General features: G+C 50.2%; 1 protein-coding gene across 1 annotated transcript in view; it reads left to right on the plus strand.

The window, feature by feature from the left end:
• The window catches only part of LOC140106908 (uncharacterized), an 82,984-nt gene that overhangs the window by 32,698 nt on the left and 28,957 nt on the right, over positions 1-21,329 (plus strand). Inside the window, exons 6-7 of the mRNA XM_072131546.1 lie at positions 194-556; positions 18,370-18,678. Coding sequence (XP_071987647.1) covers positions 194-556; positions 18,370-18,678 — 672 coding nt within the window. The remainder of the gene's footprint in view (positions 1-193; positions 557-18,369; positions 18,679-21,329) is intronic.

The following is a 21,329-nucleotide window of genomic DNA, read 5'->3' on the forward strand; positions in this document are numbered from 1 at the left end:
TGTCCTGATATATGACCCACACAGGATCGTAGCCTCCGCCCTGTAAGAGGTCGTGACCTGTCACCTCTAGCAGAAGTAACATCATGTTCTATAAGATTTCACACATATCTGACTTTCTGATTCTCTCATGTCAAAATTCTACAGAAAACCGAAATTTAATCACTAAAACGAAATCATCTTATTGATATTGTAGTTCCCCCGACATTACTAAGGATCGTCAGTCCGGTGTATAAGACCCATGAGGTGCCGATGACCCTGACTTGTCCCATAAATGGGTTTAAGCCCAAGCCCCTAGAGATCACATGGCTGAAGAGGAAGAGGAATCAGAACCAGGAGATGGAACTGGTGACCTGGAAGTCTAATGATATGAAACAGGAAGAAGATACAATCCACAACGTAACAGAGAACGAGCACCAGGACAACTCCTACAGCTTTTTAAGTGCCTTTATGATTAAACCAAATGTGAGGGAAGACGATGGAGCCACTTACATCTGTAGAACCCATCACCCTGCAACCGGTCATCAGGCAGAAGAGACACTGGTCATGGCCGTAACAGGTGAGAGGTACCGGGGGGGTAACAGGACATTAAAGGGGAAGAGAGAGGTACAGGAGGTAACAGGACATTACAGGGGAAGAGGGAGGTACAGGAGGTAACAGGACATTACAGGGGAAGAGAGAGGTACAGGGGGTAACAGGACATTAAAGGGGAAGAGAGAGGTACAGGGGGTAACAGGACATTACAGGGGAAGAGAGAGGTACAGGGGGTAACAGGACATTACAGGGGAAGAGAGAGGTACAGGAGGTAACAGGACGTTACATGGGAAGAGAGAGGTACAGGAGGTAACAGGACATTACAGGGGAAGAGAGAGGTACAGGAGGTAACAGGACATTACAGAGGAAGAGAGAGGTACAGGGGGGTAACAGGACATTACAGGGGAAGAGAGAGGTACAGGGGGTAACAGGACATTACAGGGGAAGAGAGAGGTACAGGAGGTAACAGGACGTTACATGGGAAGAGAGAGGTACAGGAGGTAACAGGACATTACAGGGGAAGAGAGAGGTACAGGGGGGGTAACAGGACATTACAGGGGAAGAGAGAGGTACAGGAGGTAACAGGACATTACAGGGGAAGAGAGAGGTACAGGGGGTAACAGGACATTACAGGGGAAGAGAGAGGTACAGGGGGTAACAGGACATTACAGGGGAAGAGAGAGGTACAGGAGGTAACAGAACATTACATGGGAAGAGAGAGGTACAGGGGTAACAGGACATTACAGGGGAAGAGAGAGGTACAGGAGGTAACAGGACATTACAGGGGAAGAGAGAGGTACAGGGGTAACAGGACATTACAGGGGAAGAGAGAGGTACAGGGGGTAACAGGACATTACAGGGGAAGAGAGAGGTACAGGGGGTAACAGGACATTACAGGGGAAGAGAGAGGTACAGGGGGTAACAGGACATTACAGGGGAAGAGAGAGGTACAGGAGGTAACAGGACATTACAGAGGAAGAGAGAGGTACAGGAGGTAACAGGACATTACAGGGGAAGAGAGAGGTACAGGGGGTAACAGGACATTACAGGGGAAGAGAGAGGTACAGGGGGGGTAACAGGACATTACAGGGGAAGAGAGAGGTACAGGAGGTAACAGGACATTACAGGGGAAGAGAGAGGTACAGGAGGTAACAGGACATTACAGGGGAAGAGAGAGGTACAGGAGGTAACAGGACATTACAGAGGAAGAGGGAGGTACAGGGGGTAACAGGACATTACAGGGGAAGAGAGAGGTACAGGAGGTAACAGGACATTACAGGGGAAGAGGGAGGTACAGGAGGTAACAGGACATTACAGGGGAAGAGAGAGGTACAGGAGGTAACAGGACATTACAGGGGAAGAGGGAGGTACAGGGGGTAACAGGACATTACAGGGTAAGAGAGAGGTACAGGAGGTAACAGGACATTACAGGGGAAGAGAAAGGTACAGGGGGTAACAGGACATTACAGGGGAAGAGAGAGGTACAGGGGGTAACAGGACATTACAGGGGAAGAGAGAGGTACAGGAGGTAACAGGACATTACAGGGGAAGAGAAAGGTACAGGGGGTAACAGGACATTACAGGGGAAGAGAGAGGTACAGGGGGTAACAGGACATTACAGGGGAAGGGAGAGATACAGGGGGTAACAGGACATTACAGGGGAAGAGAGAGGTACAGGGGGTAACAGGACATTACAGGGGAAGAGAGAGGTACAGGGGGTAACAGGACATTACAGAGGAAGAGAGAGGTACAGGAGGTAACAGGACATTACAGGGGAAGAGAGAGGTACAGGAGGTAACAGGACATTACAGGGTAGGAGAGAGGTACAGGGGGTAACAGGACATTACAGGGGAAGAAAGAGGTACAGGGGGTAACAGGACATTAAAGGGAAGAGAGAGGTACAGGGGGTAACAGGACATTATAGGGGAAGAGAGAGGTACAGGGGGTAACAGGACATTACAGGGGAAGAGAGAGGTACAGGGGGTAACAGGACATTACAGGGGAAGAGAGAGGTACAGGAGGTAACAGGACATTACAGGGGAAGAGAGAGGTACAGGAGGTAACAGGACATTACATCGGAATAGAGAGGTACAGGGGGTAACAGGACATTACAGGGGAAGAGAGAGGTACAGGGGGTAACAGGACATTACAGGGGAAGAGAGAGGTACAGGGGGTAACAGGACATTACAGGGGAAGAGAGAGGTACAGGAGGTAACTGGATATTACAGAGGAAGAGAGAGGTACAGGAGGTAACTGGACATTACAGGGGAAAAGAGAGGTACAGGGGGTAACAGGACATTACAGGGGAAGAGAGAGGTACAGGGGGTAACAGGACATTACAGGGGAAGAGAGAGGTACAGGGGGTAACAGGACATTACAGGGGAAGAGAGAGGTACAGGAGGTAACAGGACATTACAGGGGAAGAAAGAGGTACAGGGGGTAACAGGACATTACAGGGGAAGAGAGAGGTACAGGAGGTAACAGGACATTACAGGGGGAGAGAGAGGTACAGGAGGTAACAGGACATTACAGGGGAAGAGAGAGGTACAGGAGGTAACAGGACATTACAGGGGAAGAGAGAGGTACAGGAGGTAACAGGACATTACAGGGGGAGAGAGAGGTACAGGGGGTAACAGGACATTACAGAGGAAGAGAGAGATACAGGGGGTAACAGGACATTACAGGGGAAGAGAGAGGTACAGGAGGTAACAGGACATTACAGGGGAAGAGAGAGGTACAGGGGGTAACAGGACATTACAGAAGAATAGAGAGGTACAGGGGGTAACAGGACATTACAGAGGAAGAGAGAGGTACAGGAGGTAACAGGACATTACAGGGGAAGAAAGAGGCACAGGGGGTAACAGGACATTACAGGGGAAGAGAGAGGTACAGGGGGTAACAGGACATTACAGGGGAAGAGAGAGGTACAGGGGGTAACAGGACATTACAGAGGAAGAGAGAGGTACAGGAGGTAACAGGACATTACAGGGGAAGAGAGAGGTACAGGAGGTAACAGGACATTACAGGGGGAGAGAGAGGTACAGGAGGTAACAGGACATTACAGGGGAAGAGAGAGGTACAGGAGGTAACAGGACATTACAGGGGAAGAGAGAGGTACAGGAGGTAACTGGACATTACAGGGGAAGAGAGAGGTACAGGAGGTAACAGGACATTACAGGGGAAGAAAGAGGTACAGGAGGTAACAGGACATTACAGGGGAAGAGAGAGGTACAGGGGGTAACAGGACATTACAGGGGAAGAGAGAGGTACAGGGGGTAACAGGACATTATAGGGGAAGAGAGAGGTACAGGGGGTAACAGGACATTACAGGGGAAGAGAGAGGTACAGGGGGTAACAGGACATTACAGGGGAAGAGAGAGGTACAGGAGGTAACAGGACATTACAGGGGAAGAGGGAGGTACAGGAGGTAACAGGACATTACAGGGGAAGAGAGAGGTACAGGAGGTAACAGGACATTACAGGGGAAGAGGGAGGTACAGGAGGTAACAGGACATTACAGGGGAAGAGGGAGGTACAGGAGGTAACAGGACATTACAGGGGAAGAGAGAGGTACAGGAGGTAACAGGACATTACAGGGGAAGAGAGAGGTACAGGGGTAACAGGACATTACAGGGGAAGAGAGAGGTACAGGAGGTAACAGGACATTACAGGGGAAGAGAGAGGTACAGGAGGTAACAGGACATTACAGAGGAAGAGAGAGGTACAGGAGGTAACAGGACATTACAGGGGAAGAGAGAGGTACAGGAGGTAACAGGACATTACAGGGGAAGAGAGAGGTACAGGAGGTAACAGGACATTACAGGGGAAGAGAGAGGTACAGGGGGTAACAGGACATTACAGGGGAAGAGAGAGGTACAGGGGGTAACAGGACGTTACAGGGGAAGAGAGAGGTACAGGAGGTAACAGGACATTACAGGGGAAGAGAGAGGTACAGGGGGTAACAGGACATTACAGGGGAAGAGAGAGGTACAGGAGGTAACAGGACATTACAGGGGAAGAGAGAGGTACAGGGTGTAACAGGACATTACAGGGGAAGAGAGAGGTACAGGAGGTAACAGGACATTACAGGGGAAGAGAGAGATACAGGGTGTAACAGGACATTACAGGGGAAGAGAGAGGTACAGGGGGTAACAGGACATTACAGGGGAAGAGAGAGGTACAGGGGGTAACAGGACATTACAGGGGAAGAGAGAGGTACAGGGGGTAACAGGACATTACAGGGGAAGAGAGAGGTACAGGGGGTAACAGGACATTACAGGGGAAGAGAGAGGTACAGGGGGTAACAGGACATTACAGGGGGAGAGAGAGGTACAGGAGGTAACAGGACATTACAGAGGAAGAGAGAGGTACAGGGGGTAACAGGACATTACAGGGGAAGAGAGAGGTACAGGGGGGGTAACAGGACATTACAGGGGAAGAGAGAGGTACAGGAGGTAACAGGACATTACAGGGGAAGAGAGAGGTACAGGGGGTAACAGGACATTACAGGGGAAGAGAGAGGTACAGGGGGTAACAGGACATTACAGGGGAAGAGAGAGGTACAGGGGGTAACAGGACATTACAGGGGGAGAGAGAGGTACAGGAGGTAACAGGACATTACAGAGGAAGAGAGAGGTACAGGGGGTAACAGGACATTACAGGGGAAGAGAGAGGTACAGGGGGTAACAGGACATTACAGGGGAAGAGAGAGGTACAGGAGGTAACAGGACATTACAGGGGAAGAGAGAGGTACAGGAGGTAACAGGACATTACAGGGGAAGAGAGAGGTACAGGGGGTAACAGGACATTACAGAGGAAGAGAGAGGTACAGGAGGTAACAGGACATTACAGGGGAAGAGAGAGATACAGGGGGTAACAGGACATTACAGGGGAAGAGAGAGGTACAGGAGATAACAGGACATTACAGGGGAAGAGAGAGGTACAGGAGGTAACAGGACATTACAGAGGAAGAGAGAGGTACAGGGAGTAACAGGACATTACAGAGGAAGAGAGAGGTACAGGAGGTAACAGGACATTACAGGGGAAGAGAGAGGTACAGGGGGTAACAGGACATTACATGGGAAGAGAGAGGTACAGGAGGTAACAGGACATTACAGGGGAATAGAGAGGTACAGGGGGTAACAGGACATTACAGGGGAAGAGAGAGGTACAGGGGGTAACAGGACATTACAGGGGAAGAGAGAGGTACAGGGGGTAACAGGACATTACAGGGGAAGAGAGAGGTACAGGAGGTAACAGGACATTACAGGGGAAGAGAGAGGTACAGGGAGGTAACAGGACATTACAGGGGAAGAGAGAGGTACAGGGGGTAACAGGACATTACAGGGGAAGAGAGAGGTACAGGGGGTAACAGGACATTACAGGGGAAGAGAGAGGTACAGGGGGTAACAGGACATTACAGAGGAAGAGAGAGGTACAGGAGGTAACAGGACATTACAGGGGAAGAGAGAGGTACAGGGGGTAACAGGACATTACAGGGGAAGAGAGAGGTACAGGGGGTAACAGGACATTACAGGGGAAGAGAGAGGTACAGGGGGTAACAGGACATTACAGGGGAAGAGAGAGGTACAGGAGGTAACAGGACATTACAGGGGAAGAGAGAGGTACAGGAGGTAACAGGACATTACAGGGGTAGAGAGAGGTACAGGGGGTAACAGGACATTACATGGGAAGAGAGAGGTACAGGGGGTAACAGGACATTACAGGGGAAGAGAGAGGTACAGGAGGTAACAGGACATTACAGGGGAAGAGAGAGGTACAGGGGGTAACAGGACATTACAGGGGAAGAGAGAGGTACAGGAGGTAACAGGACATTACAGGGGAAGAGAGAGGTACAGGAGGTAACAGGACATTACAGGGGTAGAGAGAGGTACAGGGGGTAACAGGACATTACATGGGAAGAGAGAGGTACAGGGGGTAACAGGACATTACAGGGGAAGAGAGAGGTACAGGAGGTAACAGGACATTACAGGGGAAGAGAGAGGTACAGGGGGTAACAGGACATTACAGAGGAAGAGAGAGGTACAGGAGGTAACAGGACATTACAGGAGAATAGAGAGGTACAGGGGGTAACAGGACATTACAGAGGAAGAGAGAGGTACAGGAGGTAACAGGACATTACAGGGGAAGAGAGAGGTACAGGGGGTAACAGGACATTACAGGGGAAGAGAGAGGTACAGGGGGTAACAGGACATTACAGGGGAAGAGAGAGGTACAGGAGGTAACAGGACATTACAGGGGAAGAGAGAGGTACAGGAGGTAACAGGACATTACAGGGGAAGAGAGAGGTACAGGAGGTAACAGGACATTACAGAGGAAGAGAGAGGTACAGGGGGTAACAGGACATTACAGGGGAAGAGGGAGGTACAGGGGGTAACAGGACATTACAGGGGAAGAGAGAGGTACAGGAGGTAACAGGACATTACAGGGGAAGAGAGAGGTACAGGGGGTAACAGGACAATACAGGGGAAGAGAGAGGTACAGGGGGTAACAGGACATTACAGGGGAAGAGAGAGGTACAGGGGGTAACAGGACATTACAGGGGAAGAGAGAGGTACAGGGGGTAACAGGACATTACAGGAGAAGAGAGAGGTACAGGGGGTAACAGGACATTACAGGGGAAGAGAGAGGTACAGGAGGTAACAGGACATTACAGAGGAAGAGAGAGGTACAGGGGGTAACAGGACATTACAGGGGAAGAGGGAGGTACAAGAGGTAACAGGACATTACAGAGGAAGAGAGAGCTACAGGGGGTAACAGGACATTACAGGGGAAGAGAGAGGTACAGGAGGTAACAGGACATTACAGAGGAAGAGAGAGGTACAGGGGGTAACAGGACATTACAGGGGAAGAGGGAGGTACAAGAGGTAACAGGACATTACAGAGGAAGAGAGAGGTACAGGGGGTAACAGGACATTACAGGGGAAGAGAGAGGTACAGGGGGTAACAGGACATTACCGGGGAAGAGAGAGGTACAGGGGGTAACAGGACATTACAGGGGAAGAGAGAGGTACAGGAGGTAACAGGACATTACAGGGGAAGAGAGAGGTACAGGGGGTAACAGGACATTACAGGGGAAGAGAGAGGTACAGGGGGTAACAGGACATTACAGGGGAAGAGAGAGGTACAGGGGGTAACAGGACATTACAGGGGAAGAGAGAGGTACAGGGGGTAACAGGACATTACAGGGGGAGAGAGAGGTACAGGAGGTAACAGGACATTACCGGGGAAGAGAGAGGTACAGGGGGTAACAGGACATTACAGGGGAAGAGAGAGGTACAGGAGGTAACAGGACATTACAGAGGAAGAGAGAGGTACAGGGGGTAACAGGACATTACAGAGGAAGAGGGAGGTACAGGAGGTAACAGGACATTACAGGGGAAGAGAGAGGTACAGGGGGTAACAGGACATTACAGGGGAAGAGGGAGGTACAGGAGGTAACAGGACATTACAGGGGAAGAGAGAGGTACAGGGGGTAACAGGACATTACAGGGGAAGAGAGAGGTACAGGAGGTAACAGGACATTACAGGGGAAGAGAGAGGTACAGGAGGTAACAGGACATTACAGGGGAAGAGAGAGGTACAGGAGATAACAGGACATTACAGGGGAAGAGAGAGGTACAGGGGGTAACAGGACATTACAGGGGAAGAGAGAGGTACAGGGGGTAACAGGACATTACAGGGGAAGAGAGAGGTACAGGGGGGGTAACAGGACATTACAGGGGAAGAGAGAGGTACAGGGGGGGTAACAGGACATTACAGGGGAAGAGAGAGGTACAGGAGGTAACAGGACATTACAGGGGAAGAGAGAGGTACAGGAGGTAACAGGATATTACAGGGGAAGAGAGAGGTACAGGAGGTAACAGGATATTACAGGGGAAGAGAGAGGTACAGGGGGTAACAGGACATTACAGGGGAAGAGAGAGGTACAGGGGGTAACAGGACATTACAGGGGAAGAGAGAGGTACAGGGGGGGTAACAGGACATTACAGGGGAAGAGAGAGGTACAGGAGGTAACAGGACATTACAGGGGAAGAGAGAGGTACAGGGGGTAACAGGACATTACAGGGGAAGAGAGAGGTACAGGGGGTAACAGGACATTACAGGGGAAGAGAGAGGTACAGGGGGTAACAGGACATTACAGGGGAAGAGAGAGGTACAGGAGGTAACAGGACATTACAGGGGAAGAGAGAGGTACAGGGGGTAACAGGACATTACAGGGGAAGAGAGAAGTACAGGGGGGGTAACAGGACATTACAGGGGAAGAGAGAGGTACAGGGGGTAACAGGACATTACAGGGGAAGAGAGAGGTACAGGGGGTAACAGGACATTACAGGGGAAGGGAGAGATACAGGGGGTAACAGGACATTACAGAGGAAGAGAGAGCTACAGGGGGTAACAGGACATTACAGGGGAAGAGAGAGGTACAGGGGGTAACAGGACATTACAGGGGAAGAGAGAGGTACAGGAGGTAACAGGACATTACAGGAGAATAGAGAGGTACAGGGGGTAACAGGACATTACAGAGGAAGAGAGAGGTACAGGAGGTAACAGGACATTACAGGGGAAGAGAGAGGTACAGGGGGTAACAGGACATTACAGGGGAAGAGAGAGGTACAGGGGGTAACAGGACATTACAGGGGAAGAGAGAGGTACAGGAGGTAACAGGACATTACAGGGGAAGAGAGAGGTACAGGAGGTAACAGGACATTACAGGGGAAGAGAGAGGTACAGGAGGTAACAGGACATTACAGAGGAAGAGAGAGGTACAGGGGGTAACAGGACATTACAGGGGAAGAGGGAGGTACAGGGGGTAACAGGACATTACAGAGGAAGAGAGAGGTACAGGGGGTAACAGGACATTACAGGGGAAGAGAGAGGTACAGGAGGTAACAGGACATTACAGGGGAAGAGAGAGGTACAGGGGGTAACAGGACAATACAGGGGAAGAGAGAGGTACAGGGGGTAACAGGACATTACAGGGGAAGAGAGAGGTACAGGGGGTAACAGGACATTACAGGGGAAGAGAGAGGTACAGGGGGTAACAGGACATTACAGGAGAAGAGAGAGGTACAGGGGGTAACAGGACATTACAGGGGAAGAGAGAGGTACAGGGGGTAACAGGACATTACAGAGGAAGAGAGAGGTACAGGAGGTAACAGGACATTACAGAGGAAGAGAGAGGTACAGGGGGTAACAGGACATTACAGAGGAAGAGAGAGGTACAGGGGGTAACAGGACATTACAGGGGAAGAGGGAGGTACAAGAGGTAACAGGACATTACAGAGGAAGAGAGAGCTACAGGGGGTAACAGGACATTACAGGGGAAGAGAGAGGTACAGGAGGTAACAGGACATTACAGAGGAAGAGAGAGGTACAGGGGGTAACAGGACATTACAGGGGAAGAGGGAGGTACAAGAGGTAACAGGACATTACAGAGGAAGAGAGAGGTACAGGGGGTAACAGGACATTACAGGGGAAGAGAGAGGTACAGGGGGTAACAGGACATTACCGGGGAAGAGAGAGGTACAGGGGGTAACAGGACATTACAGGGGAAGAGAGAGGTACAGGAGGTAACAGGACATTACAGAGGAAGAGAGAGGTACAGGGGGTAACAGGACATTACAGAGGAAGAGAGAGGTACAGGGGGTAACAGGACATTACAGGGGAAGAGGGAGGTACAAGAGGTAACAGGACATTACAGAGGAAGAGAGAGCTACAGGGGGTAACAGGACATTACAGGGGAAGAGAGAGGTACAGGAGGTAACAGGACATTACAGAGGAAGAGAGAGGTACAGGGGGTAACAGGACATTACAGGGGAAGAGGGAGGTACAAGAGGTAACAGGACATTACAGAGGAAGAGAGAGGTACAGGGGGTAACAGGACATTACAGGGGAAGAGAGAGGTACAGGGGGTAACAGGACATTACCGGGGAAGAGAGAGGTACAGGGGGTAACAGGACATTACAGGGGAAGAGAGAGGTACAGGAGGTAACAGGACATTACAGGGGAAGAGAGAGGTACAGGGGGTAACAGGACATTACAGGGGAAGAGAGAGGTACAGGGGGTAACAGGACATTACAGGGGAAGAGAGAGGTACAGGAGGTAACAGGACATTACAGAGGAAGAGAGAGGTACAGGGGGTAACAGGACATTACAGAGGAAGAGAGAGGTACAGGGGGTAACAGGACATTACAGGGGAAGAGAGAGGTACAGGGGGTAACAGGACATTACAGGGGAAGAGAGAGGTACAGGGGGTAACAGGACATTACAGGGGAAGAGAGAGGTACAGGAGGTAACTGGACATTACAGGGGAAGAGAGAGGTACAGGAGGTAACAGGACATTACAGGGGAAGAGAGAGGTACAGGGGGTAACAGGACATTACAGGGGAAGAGAGAGGTACAGGAGGTAACAGGACATTACAGGGGAAGAGAGAGGTACAGGGGGTAACAGGACATTACAGGGGAAGAGGGAGGTACAGGAGGTAACAGGACATTACAGGGGAAGAGAGAGGTACAGGGGGTAACAGGACATTACAGGGGAAGAGAGAGGTACAGGAGGTAACAGGACATTACAGGGGAAGAGAGAGGTACAGGAGGTAACAGGACATTACAGGGGAAGAGAGAGGTACAGGAGATAACAGGACATTACAGGGGAAGAGAGAGGTACAGGGGGTAACAGGACATTACAGGGGAAGAGAGAGGTACAGGGGGTAACAGGACATTACAGGGGAAGAGAGAGGTACAGGGGGGGTAACAGGACATTACAGGGGAAGAGAGAGGTACAGGGGGGGTAACAGGACATTACAGGGGAAGAGAGAGGTACAGGAGGTAACAGGACATTACAGGGGAAGAGAGAGGTACAGGAGGTAACAGGATATTACAGGGGAAGAGAGAGGTACAGGAGGTAACAGGATATTACAGGGGAAGAGAGAGGTACAGGGGGTAACAGGACATTACAGGGGAAGAGAGAGGTACAGGGGGTAACAGGACATTACAGGGGAAGAGAGAGGTACAGGGGGGGTAACAGGACATTACAGGGGAAGAGAGAGGTACAGGAGGTAACAGGACATTACAGGGGAAGAGAGAGGTACAGGGGGTAACAGGACATTACAGGGGAAGAGAGAGGTACAGGGGGTAACAGGACATTACAGGGGAAGAGAGAGGTACAGGGGGTAACAGGACATTACAGGGGAAGAGAGAGGTACAGGAGGTAACAGGACATTACAGGGGAAGAGAGAGGTACAGGGGGTAACAGGACATTACAGGGGAAGAGAGAAGTACAGGGGGGGTAACAGGACATTACAGGGGAAGAGAGAGGTACAGGAGGTAACAGGACATTACAGGGGAAGAGAGAGGTACAGGGGGTAACAGGACATTACAGGGGAAGAGAGAGGTACAGGGGGTAACAGGACATTACAGGGGAAGAGAGAGGTACAGGAGGTAACAGGACATTACAGGGGAAGAGAGAGGTACAGGAGGTAACAGGACATTACAGGGGAAGAGAGAGGTACAGGGGGTAACAGGACACTACAGGGGAAGAGAGAGGTACAGGGGGTAACAGGACATTACAGGGGAAGAGAGAGGTACAGGAGGTAACAGGACATTACAGGGGAAGAGAGAGGTACAGGAGGTAACAGGACATTACAGGGGAAGAGAGAGGTACAGGAGGTAACAGGACATTACAGGGGAAGAGAGAGGTACAGGGGGTAACAGGAGATTACAGGGGAAGAGAGAGGTACAGGAGGTAACAGGACATTACAGAGGAAGAGAGAGGTACAGGAGGTAACAGGACATTACAGGGGAAGAGAGAGGTACAGGAGGTAACAGGACATTACAGGGGAAGAGAGAGGTACAGGAGGTAACAGGACATTACAGGGGAAGAGAGAGGTACAGAGGTAACAGGACATTACAGGGGAAGAGAGAGGTACAGAGGTAACAGGACATTACAGGGGAAGAGAGAGGTACAGGAGGTAACAGGACATTACAGGGGAAGAGAGAGGTACAGGAGGTAACAGGACATTACAGGGGAAGAGAGAGGTACAGGAGGTAACAGGACATTACAGGGGAAGAGAGAGGTACAGGAGGTAACAGGACATTACAGGGGAAGAGAGAGGTACAGGGGGGGTAACAGGACATTACAGGGGAAGAGAGAGGTACAGGAGGTAAAAGGACAATACAGGGGAAGAGAGAGGTACAGGGGGTAACAGGACATTACAGGGGAAGAGAGAGGTACAGGAGGTAACAGGACATTACAGGGGAAGAGAGAGGTACAGGGGGTAACAGGATATTACAGGGGAAGAGAGAGGTACAGGGGGTAACAGGACATTACAGGGGAAGAGAGAGGTACAGGGTGTAACAGGACATTACAGGGGAAGAGAGAGGTACAGGGGGTAACAGGACATTACAGGGGAAGAGAGAGGTACAGGGGGTAACAGGACATTACAGGGGAAGAGAGAGGTACAGGGGGTAACAGGACATTACAGGGGAAGAGGGAGGTACAGGGGGTAACAGGACATTACAGGGGAAGAGAGAGGTACAGGAGGTAACAGGACATTACAGGGGAAGAGAGAGGTACAGGAGGTAACAGGACATTACAGGGGAAGAGAGAGGTACAGGGGGTAACAGGACATTACATGGGAAGAGAGAGGTACAGGGGGTAACAGGACATTACAGGGGAAGAGAGAGGTACAGGGGTAACAGGACATTACAGGGGAAGAGAGAGGTACAGGGGGTAACAGGACATTACAGGGGAAGAGAGAGGTACAGGAGGTAACAGGACATTACAGGGGAAGAGGGAGGTACAGGGGGTAACAGGACATTACAGGGGAAGAGAGAGGTACAGGAGGTAACAGGACATTACAGGGGAAGAGAGAGGTACAGGAGGTAACAGGACATTACAGGGGAAGAGAGAGGTACAGGGGGTAACAGGACATTACATGGGAAGAGAGAGGTACAGGGGGTAACAGGACATTACAGGGGAAGAGAGAGGTACAGGGGTAACAGGACATTACAGGGGAAGAGAGAGGTACAGGGGGTAACAGGACATTACAGGGGAAGAGAGAGGTACAGGAGGTAACAGGACATTACAGGGGAAGAGAGAGGTACAGGAGGTAACAGGACATTACAGGGGAAGAGAGAGGTACAGGGGGTAACAGGACATTACAGGGGAAGAGAGAGGTACAGGGGGTAACAGGACATTACAGGGGAAGAGAGAGGTACAGGGGGTAACAGGACATTACAGGGGAAGAGAGAGGTACAGGGGGTAACAGGACATTACAGGGGAAGAGAGAGGTACAGGGGGTAACAGGACATTACAGAGGAAGAGAGAGGTACAGGAGGTAACAGGACATTACAGGGGAAGAGAGAGGTACAGGGGGTAACAGGACATTACAGGGGAAGAGAGAGGTACAGGAGGTAACAGGACATTACAGGGGAAGAGAGAGGTACAGGGGGTAACAGGACATTACAGGGGAAGAGAGAGGTACAGGGGGTAACAGGACATTACAGGGGAAGAGAGAGGTACAGGAGGTAACAGGACATTACAGGGGGAGAGAGAGGCACAGGAGGTAACAGGACATTACAGGGGAAGAGAGAGGTACAGGAGGTAACAGGACATTACAGGGGAAGAGAGAGGTACAGGAGGTAACAGGACATTACAGGGGAAGAGAGAGGTACAGGGGGTAACAGGACATTACAGGGGAAGAGAGAGGTACAGGAGGTAACAGGACATTACAGGGGAAGAGAGAGGTACAGGAGGTAACAGGACATTACAGGGGAAGAGAGAGGTACAGGGGGTAACAGGACATTACAGGGGAAGAGAGAGGTACAGGAGGTAACAGGACATTACAGGGGAAGAGAGAGGTACAGGAGGTAACAGGACATTACAGGGGAAGAGAGAGGTACAGGGGGTAACATGACATTACAGGGGGAGAGAGAGGTACAGGGGGGGTAACAGGACATTACAGAGGAAGAGAGAGATACAGGGGGTAACAGGACATTACAGGGGAAGAGAGAGGTACAGGGGGTAACAGGACATTACAGGGGAAGAGAGAGGTACAGGGGGTAACAGGGCATTACAGGGGAAGAGAGAGGTACAGGAGGTAACAGGACATTACAGGGGAAGAGAGAGGTACAGGGGGTAACAGGACATTACAGGGGAAGAGAGAGATACAGGGGGTAACAGTACATTACAGGGGAAGAGAGAGGTACAGGGGGTAACAGGACATTACAGGGGAAGAGAGAGATACAGGGGGTAACAGTACATTACAGGGGAAGAGAGAGGTACAGGAGGTAACAGGACATTACAGGAGAAGAGAGAGGTACAGGAGGTAACAGGACATTACAGGGGAATAGAGAGGTACAGGGGGTAACAGGACATTACAGGAGAAGAGAGAGGTACAGGGGGTAACAGGACATTACAGGAGAAGAGAGAGGTACAGGAGGTAACAGGACATTACAGGGGAAGAGAGAGGTACAGGGGGTAACAGGACATTACAGGGGAAGAGAGAGGTACAGGAGGTAACAGGACATTACAGGGGAAGAGAGAGGTACAGGAGGTAACAGGACATTACAGGGGAAGAGAGAGGTACAGGGGGTAACAGGACATTACAGGGGAAGAGAGAGGTACAGGGGGTAACAGGACATTACAGGGGAAGAGAGAGGTACAGGGGGTAACAGGACATTACAGGGGAAGAGAGATGTACAGGGGGTAACATGACATTACAGGGGAAGAGAGAGGTACAGGGGGTAACAGGACATTACAGGGGAAGAGAGAGGTACAGGAGGTAACAGGACATTACAGGGGAAGAGAGAGGTACAGGAGGTAACAGGACATTACAGGGGAAGAGAGAGGTACAGGAGGTAACAGGACATTACAGGGGAAGAGAGAGGTACAGGAGGTAACAGGACATTACAGAGGAAGAGAGAGGTACAGGGGGTAACAGGACATTACAGGGGAAGAGAGAGGTACAGGAGGTAACAGGACATTACAGGGGAAGAGAGAGGTACAGGAGGTAACAGGACATTACAGGGGAAGAGAGGTACAGGAGGTAACAGGGCATTACAGGGGAAGAGAAAGGTACAGGAGGTAACAGGACATTACAGGGGAAGAGAGAGGTACAGGAGGTAACAGGACATTACAGGGGAAGAGAGAGGTACAGGAGGTAACAGGACATTACAGGGGAAGAGAGAGGTACAGGAGGTAACAGGACATTACAGGGGAAGAGAGAGGTACAGGAGGTAACAGGACATTACAGGGGAAGAGAGAGCTACAGGGGGTAACAGGACATTACAGGGGAAGAGAGAGGTACAGGGGGTAACAGGACATTACAGGGGAAGAGAGAGGTACAGGAGGTAACAGGACATTACAGGGGAAGAGAGAGGTACAGGAGGTAACAGGACATTACAGGGGAAGAGAGAGGTACAGGGGGTAACAGGACATTACAGGGGAAGAGAGAGGTACAGGAAGTAACAGGACATTACAGGGGAAGAGAGAGGTACAGGAGGTAACAGGACATTACAGGGGAAGAGAGAGGTACAGGAGGTAACAGGACATTACAGGGGAAGAGAGAGGTACAGGGGGTAACAGGACATTACAGGGGAAGAGAGAGGTACAGGAGGTAACAGGACATTACAGGGGAAGAGAGAGGTACAGGGGGTAACAGGACATTACAGGGGAAGAGAGAGGTACAGGGGGTAACAGGACATTACAGGGGAAGAGAGAGGTACAGGGGGTAACAGGACATTACAGGGGAAGAGAGAGGTACAAGGGGTAACAGGACATTACAGGGGAAGAAAGAGGTACAGGGGGTAACAGGACATTACAGGGGAAGAGAGAGGTACAGGAGGTAACAGGACATTACAGGGGAAGAGAGAGGTACAGGGGGTAACAGGACATTACAGGGGAAGAGAGGTACAGGGGGTAACAGGACATTACAGGGGAAGAGAGAGGTACAGGGGGTAACAGGACATTACAGGGGAAGAGAGAGGTACAGGAGGTAACAGGACATTACAGGGGAAGAGAGAGGTACAGGGGGTAACAGGACATTACAGGGGAAGAGAGAGGTACAGGGGGTAACAGGACATTACATGGGAAGAGAGAGGTACATAGTGATATCGTGCCTGATTCCTTTGTGTGATGATATCCTGCTTGATTCCTCTGTGTGATGATATCCAGCTTGATTCCTCTGTGTGATGATATCCTGCTGATTCCTCTGTGTGATGATATCTGCCTGATTCCTCTGTGTGATGATATCCTGCCTGATTCCTCTGTGTGATGATATCCTGCCTGATTCCTCTGTGTGCTGATACTCTGCTGATTCCTCTGTGTGATGATATCTGCCTGATTCCTCTGTGTGATGATATTCTGCTGATTCCTCTGTGTGATGATATTCTGCTGATTCCTCTGTGTGATGATATTCTGCCTGATTCCTCTGTGTGATGATATTCTGCTGATTCCTCTGTGTGATGATATTCTGCTGATTCCTCTGTGTGATAATATCCTGCTGATTCCTCTGTGTGATGATATCCTGCTGATTCCTCTGTGTGATGATATCCTGCTGATTCCTCTGTGTGATGATATCTGCTGATTCCTCTGTGTGATGATATTCTGCTGATTCTTCTGTGTGATAATATCCTGCTGATTCCTCTGTGTGATGATATCTGCTGATTCCTCTGTGTGATGATATTCTGCTGATTCCTCTGTGTGATGATATTTTGCTGATTCCTCTGTGTGATGATATTCTACTGATTCCTCTGTGTGATGATATCTGCTGATTCCTCTGTGTGATGATATCCTGCTGATTCCTCTGTGTGATGATATTCTGCTGATTCCTCTGTGTGATGATATTTTGCTGATTCCTCTGTGTGATAATATCCTGCTGATTCCTCTGTGTGATGATATCTGCTGATTCCTCTGTGTGATGATATTCTGCTGATTCCTCTGTGTGATGATATCCTGTCTGATTCCTCTGTGTGATGTTGTCTGCCTGATTCCTCTGTGTGAAGATATCTGCTGATTCCTCTGTGTGATGATATTCTGCCTGATTCCTCTAAGTGATGATATCCTGCTGATTCCTCTGTGTGATGATATCCTGCTGATTCCTCTGTGTGATGATATCCTGCCTGATTCCTCTGTGTGATGATATCCTGCTGATTCCTCTGTGTGATGATATCCTGCCTGATTCCTCTGTGTGATGATATCCTGCCTGATTCCTCTGTGTGATGATATTCTGCCTGATTCCTCTGTGTGATGATATCCTGCCTCATTCCTCTGTGTGATGATATCCTGCCTGATTCCTCTGTGTGATGATATCCTGCCGGATTCCTCTGTGTGATGATATCCTGCCGGATTCCTCTGTGTGATGATATTCTGCCTGATTCCTCTGTATGATGATATTCTGCCTGATTCCTCTGTGTGATGATATCCTGCCTCATTCCTCTGTGTGATGATATCCTGCCGGATTCCTCTGTGTGATGATATCCTGCCTGATTCCTCTGTGTGATGATATCCTGCCTCATTCCTCTGTGTGATGATATCCTGCCGGATTCCTCTGTGTGATGATATTCTGCCTCATTCCTCTGTGTGATGATATCCTGCCGGATTCCTCTGTGTGATGATATCTGCTGATTTTTCTGTGTGATGATATCCTGCCTGATTCCTCTGTGTGATAATATCCTGCTGATTCCTCTGTGTGATGATATTCTGCTGATTCCTCTGTGTGATGATATCCTGCCTGATTCCTCTGTGTGATGATATCCTGCTGATTCCTCTGTGTGATGATATACTGCTGATTCCTCTGTGTGATGTTCCCTTAGCTGTTCCTGTACTGGATCCTATAAAGTCGGCACAGGACAAGGTCCATGCAGGGGAGGTGATGAAGTTGTCCTGTAAGATCCATTCATTTTACCCGCCAACTTTTGAGGTCACATGGTCTACAGAAGATAGAGAGATACTGGAGTCTATCATCAGTGATGTCCTACCTGACCAGTCCGGCCTTTGCCACCTCATCAGCACCATGAGTTACACCCCTACAATGATGGACCAAGGAAAGACATTCATGTGTGATGTGAGACATGAAAGTACAGGATCCCAGAGATCAGCCATGTGGACCCTGGATGTTCTAGGTGAGCGGCCACTCATACAATTATCACTGGTCCTACAGTCACATCCACATTAGATATTTCTGCTTCCTTTTTTTTAATAAAAATTTGACAGATATTATCCAGAAAAGGGAACAGGTGATTAATACAATAATACAAGATAATGGAAGAAAAGGAAAAAAAGGGGTAAAAAGCTGCTCAGTTCTTTAGGACACAAAGAACATTCTGGAGACTCAAAGGACAACTGACGACTAATCTGATATATTATTAATGACAGAGACAGGGGAGACAGAGGAGACAGGGGAGACAGAGGAAACAGGGGAGACAGAAGAGACAGGGGAGACAGAGGAGACAGGGGAGACAGGGGAGACAGAAGAAACAGGGGAGACAGAAGAGACAGGGGAGACAGAGGAAACAGGGGAGACAGAAGAGACAGGGGAGACAGAGGAGACAGGGGAGACAGAGGAAACAGGGGAGACAGAAGAGACAGGGGACAGGGGGGGCAAGGAGAGAGAGAAAAAAAACAGAAGAGACAGGGGAGACAGAAGAGATAGGGGAGACAGGGAAGACAGAGGAGACAGAAGAGACAGGGGAGACAGAAGAGACAGGGGAGACAGAAGAAACAGGGGAGACAGAGGAGACAGAAGAGATAGGGGAGACAGGGAAGACAGAGGAGACAGAAGAGACAGGGGAGGCAGAAGAGACAGGGGAGAAAGAAGAAACAGGGGAGACAGAGGAGACAGAAGAGACAAGGGAGACAGGGGAGACATAAGAGACAAGGGAGACAGAAGAGAAAGGGGAGACAGAAGAGACAGAGGAAACGGGAGACAGAAGAGACAGGGCAGACAGAAGAGACAGGGGAGACAAAAGAGATAGGGGAGACAGGGAAGACAGAGGAGACAGAAGAGACAGGGGAGACAGAAGAGACAGGGGAGACAGAAGAAACAGGGGAGACAGAGGAGACAGAAGAGACAAGGGAGACAAGGGGAGACATAAGAGACAAGGGAGACAGAAGAGAAAGGGGAGACAGAAGAGACAGAGGAAACGGGAGACAGAAGAGACAGGGGAGACAGAAGAGACAGGGGAGACAGAAGAGACAGGGAAGACAGAGGAGACAGAAGAGACAGGGGAGGCAGAAGAGACAGGGGAGACAGAAGAAACAGGGGAGACAGAAGAGACAGGGGAGACAGAAGAGACAGGGGAGACAGAAGAGACAGGGGAGACATAAGAGACAAGGGAGACAGAAGAGACAGGGGAGATAGGAGAGACAGAAGAGACAGGGGAGACAGAAAAAACAGGGGAGACAGAAGAGAAAAAGGAGACAGAAGAAACAGGGGAGACAGGGGAGACAGAAAAGACAGGGGAGACAGAAGAAACAGGGGAGACAGAAGAGACAGGGGAGACAGAAGAGACAGGGGAGACAGAAGAGACAGGGGAGACAGAAGAGACAGAGGAGACAGAAGAAACAGGGGAGACAGAAAAGACAGGGGAGACAGAAGAAACAGGGGAGACAGAAGAGACAGAAGAGACAGGGGAGACAGAAGAGACAGGGGTGACAGAATAGACACAAGAGACAGGGGAGACAGAAGAGACAGAGGAGACAGAAGAGACAGGGGAGACAGAAGAGACAGGGGAGATAGGGGAAACAGAAGAGACAGGGAGACAGAAAAAACAGGGGTGACAGAAGAGGCAGGGGAGACAGAAGAGACAGGGGAGACAGAAAAAACAGGGGTGACAGAAGAGACAGGGGAGACAGGGGAGACAGAAGAGACACAAGAGACAGGGGAGACAGAAGAGACAGAGGAGACAGGGGAGACAGAAGAGACAGGGGAGACAGAAGAGACAGGGGAGACAGAAAAAACAGGGGAGACAGAAGAGACAGGGGAGACAGAAGAGACAGGGGAGATAGGGGAAACAGAAGAGACAGGGAGACAGAAAAAACAGGGGAGACAGAAGAGAAAAAGGAGACAGAAGAAACAGGGGAGACAGAAAAGACAGGGGAGACAGAAGAAACAGGGGAGACAGAAGAGACAGGGGAGACAGAAGAGACAGGGGAGACAGAAGAGACAGCGGAGACAGAAGAGACAGGGGAGACACAAGAGACAGGGGAGACACAAGAGACAGGGGAGACAGAAGAGACAGGGGAGACAGAAGAGACAGGGGAGACAAAAGAGACAGGGGAGATAGGGGAAACTGAAGAGACAGGGGAGACAGAAGAGACAGGGGAGACAGAGGAGACAGAAACGACACAAGAGACAGGGGAGACAGAAGAGACAGGGGAGACACAAGAGACAGGGGAGACAGAAGAGACAGGGGAGACAGGGTATACAGGGGAGACACAAGAGACAGGGGAGACACAAGAGACAGTGGAGAAAGAAGAGACAGGGGAGACAGAAGAGACAGAAGAGATAGGGGAGACAGAAGAGACAGGGGAGATAGGGGAGACAGAAGAGACAGGGGCGACAGAAAAAACAGAGGAGACAGGGGAGACAGAAGAGACAGAGGAGATATAAGAGACAGGGGAGACAGAAGAGACAGGGGAGACAGAAAAGACAGGGGAGACAGAAGAGACAGGGGAGACAGAAGAGACAGGGGAGATAGGGGAAACAGAAGAGACAGGGGAGACAGAAAAAACAGAGGAGACAGGGGAGACAGAAGAGACAAAGGAGACAGAA

This window comes from Engystomops pustulosus, unplaced genomic scaffold (assembly GCF_040894005.1).
Source record: "Engystomops pustulosus unplaced genomic scaffold, aEngPut4.maternal MAT_SCAFFOLD_87, whole genome shotgun sequence".
NCBI lineage: Eukaryota > Metazoa > Chordata > Amphibia > Anura > Leptodactylidae > Engystomops > Engystomops pustulosus.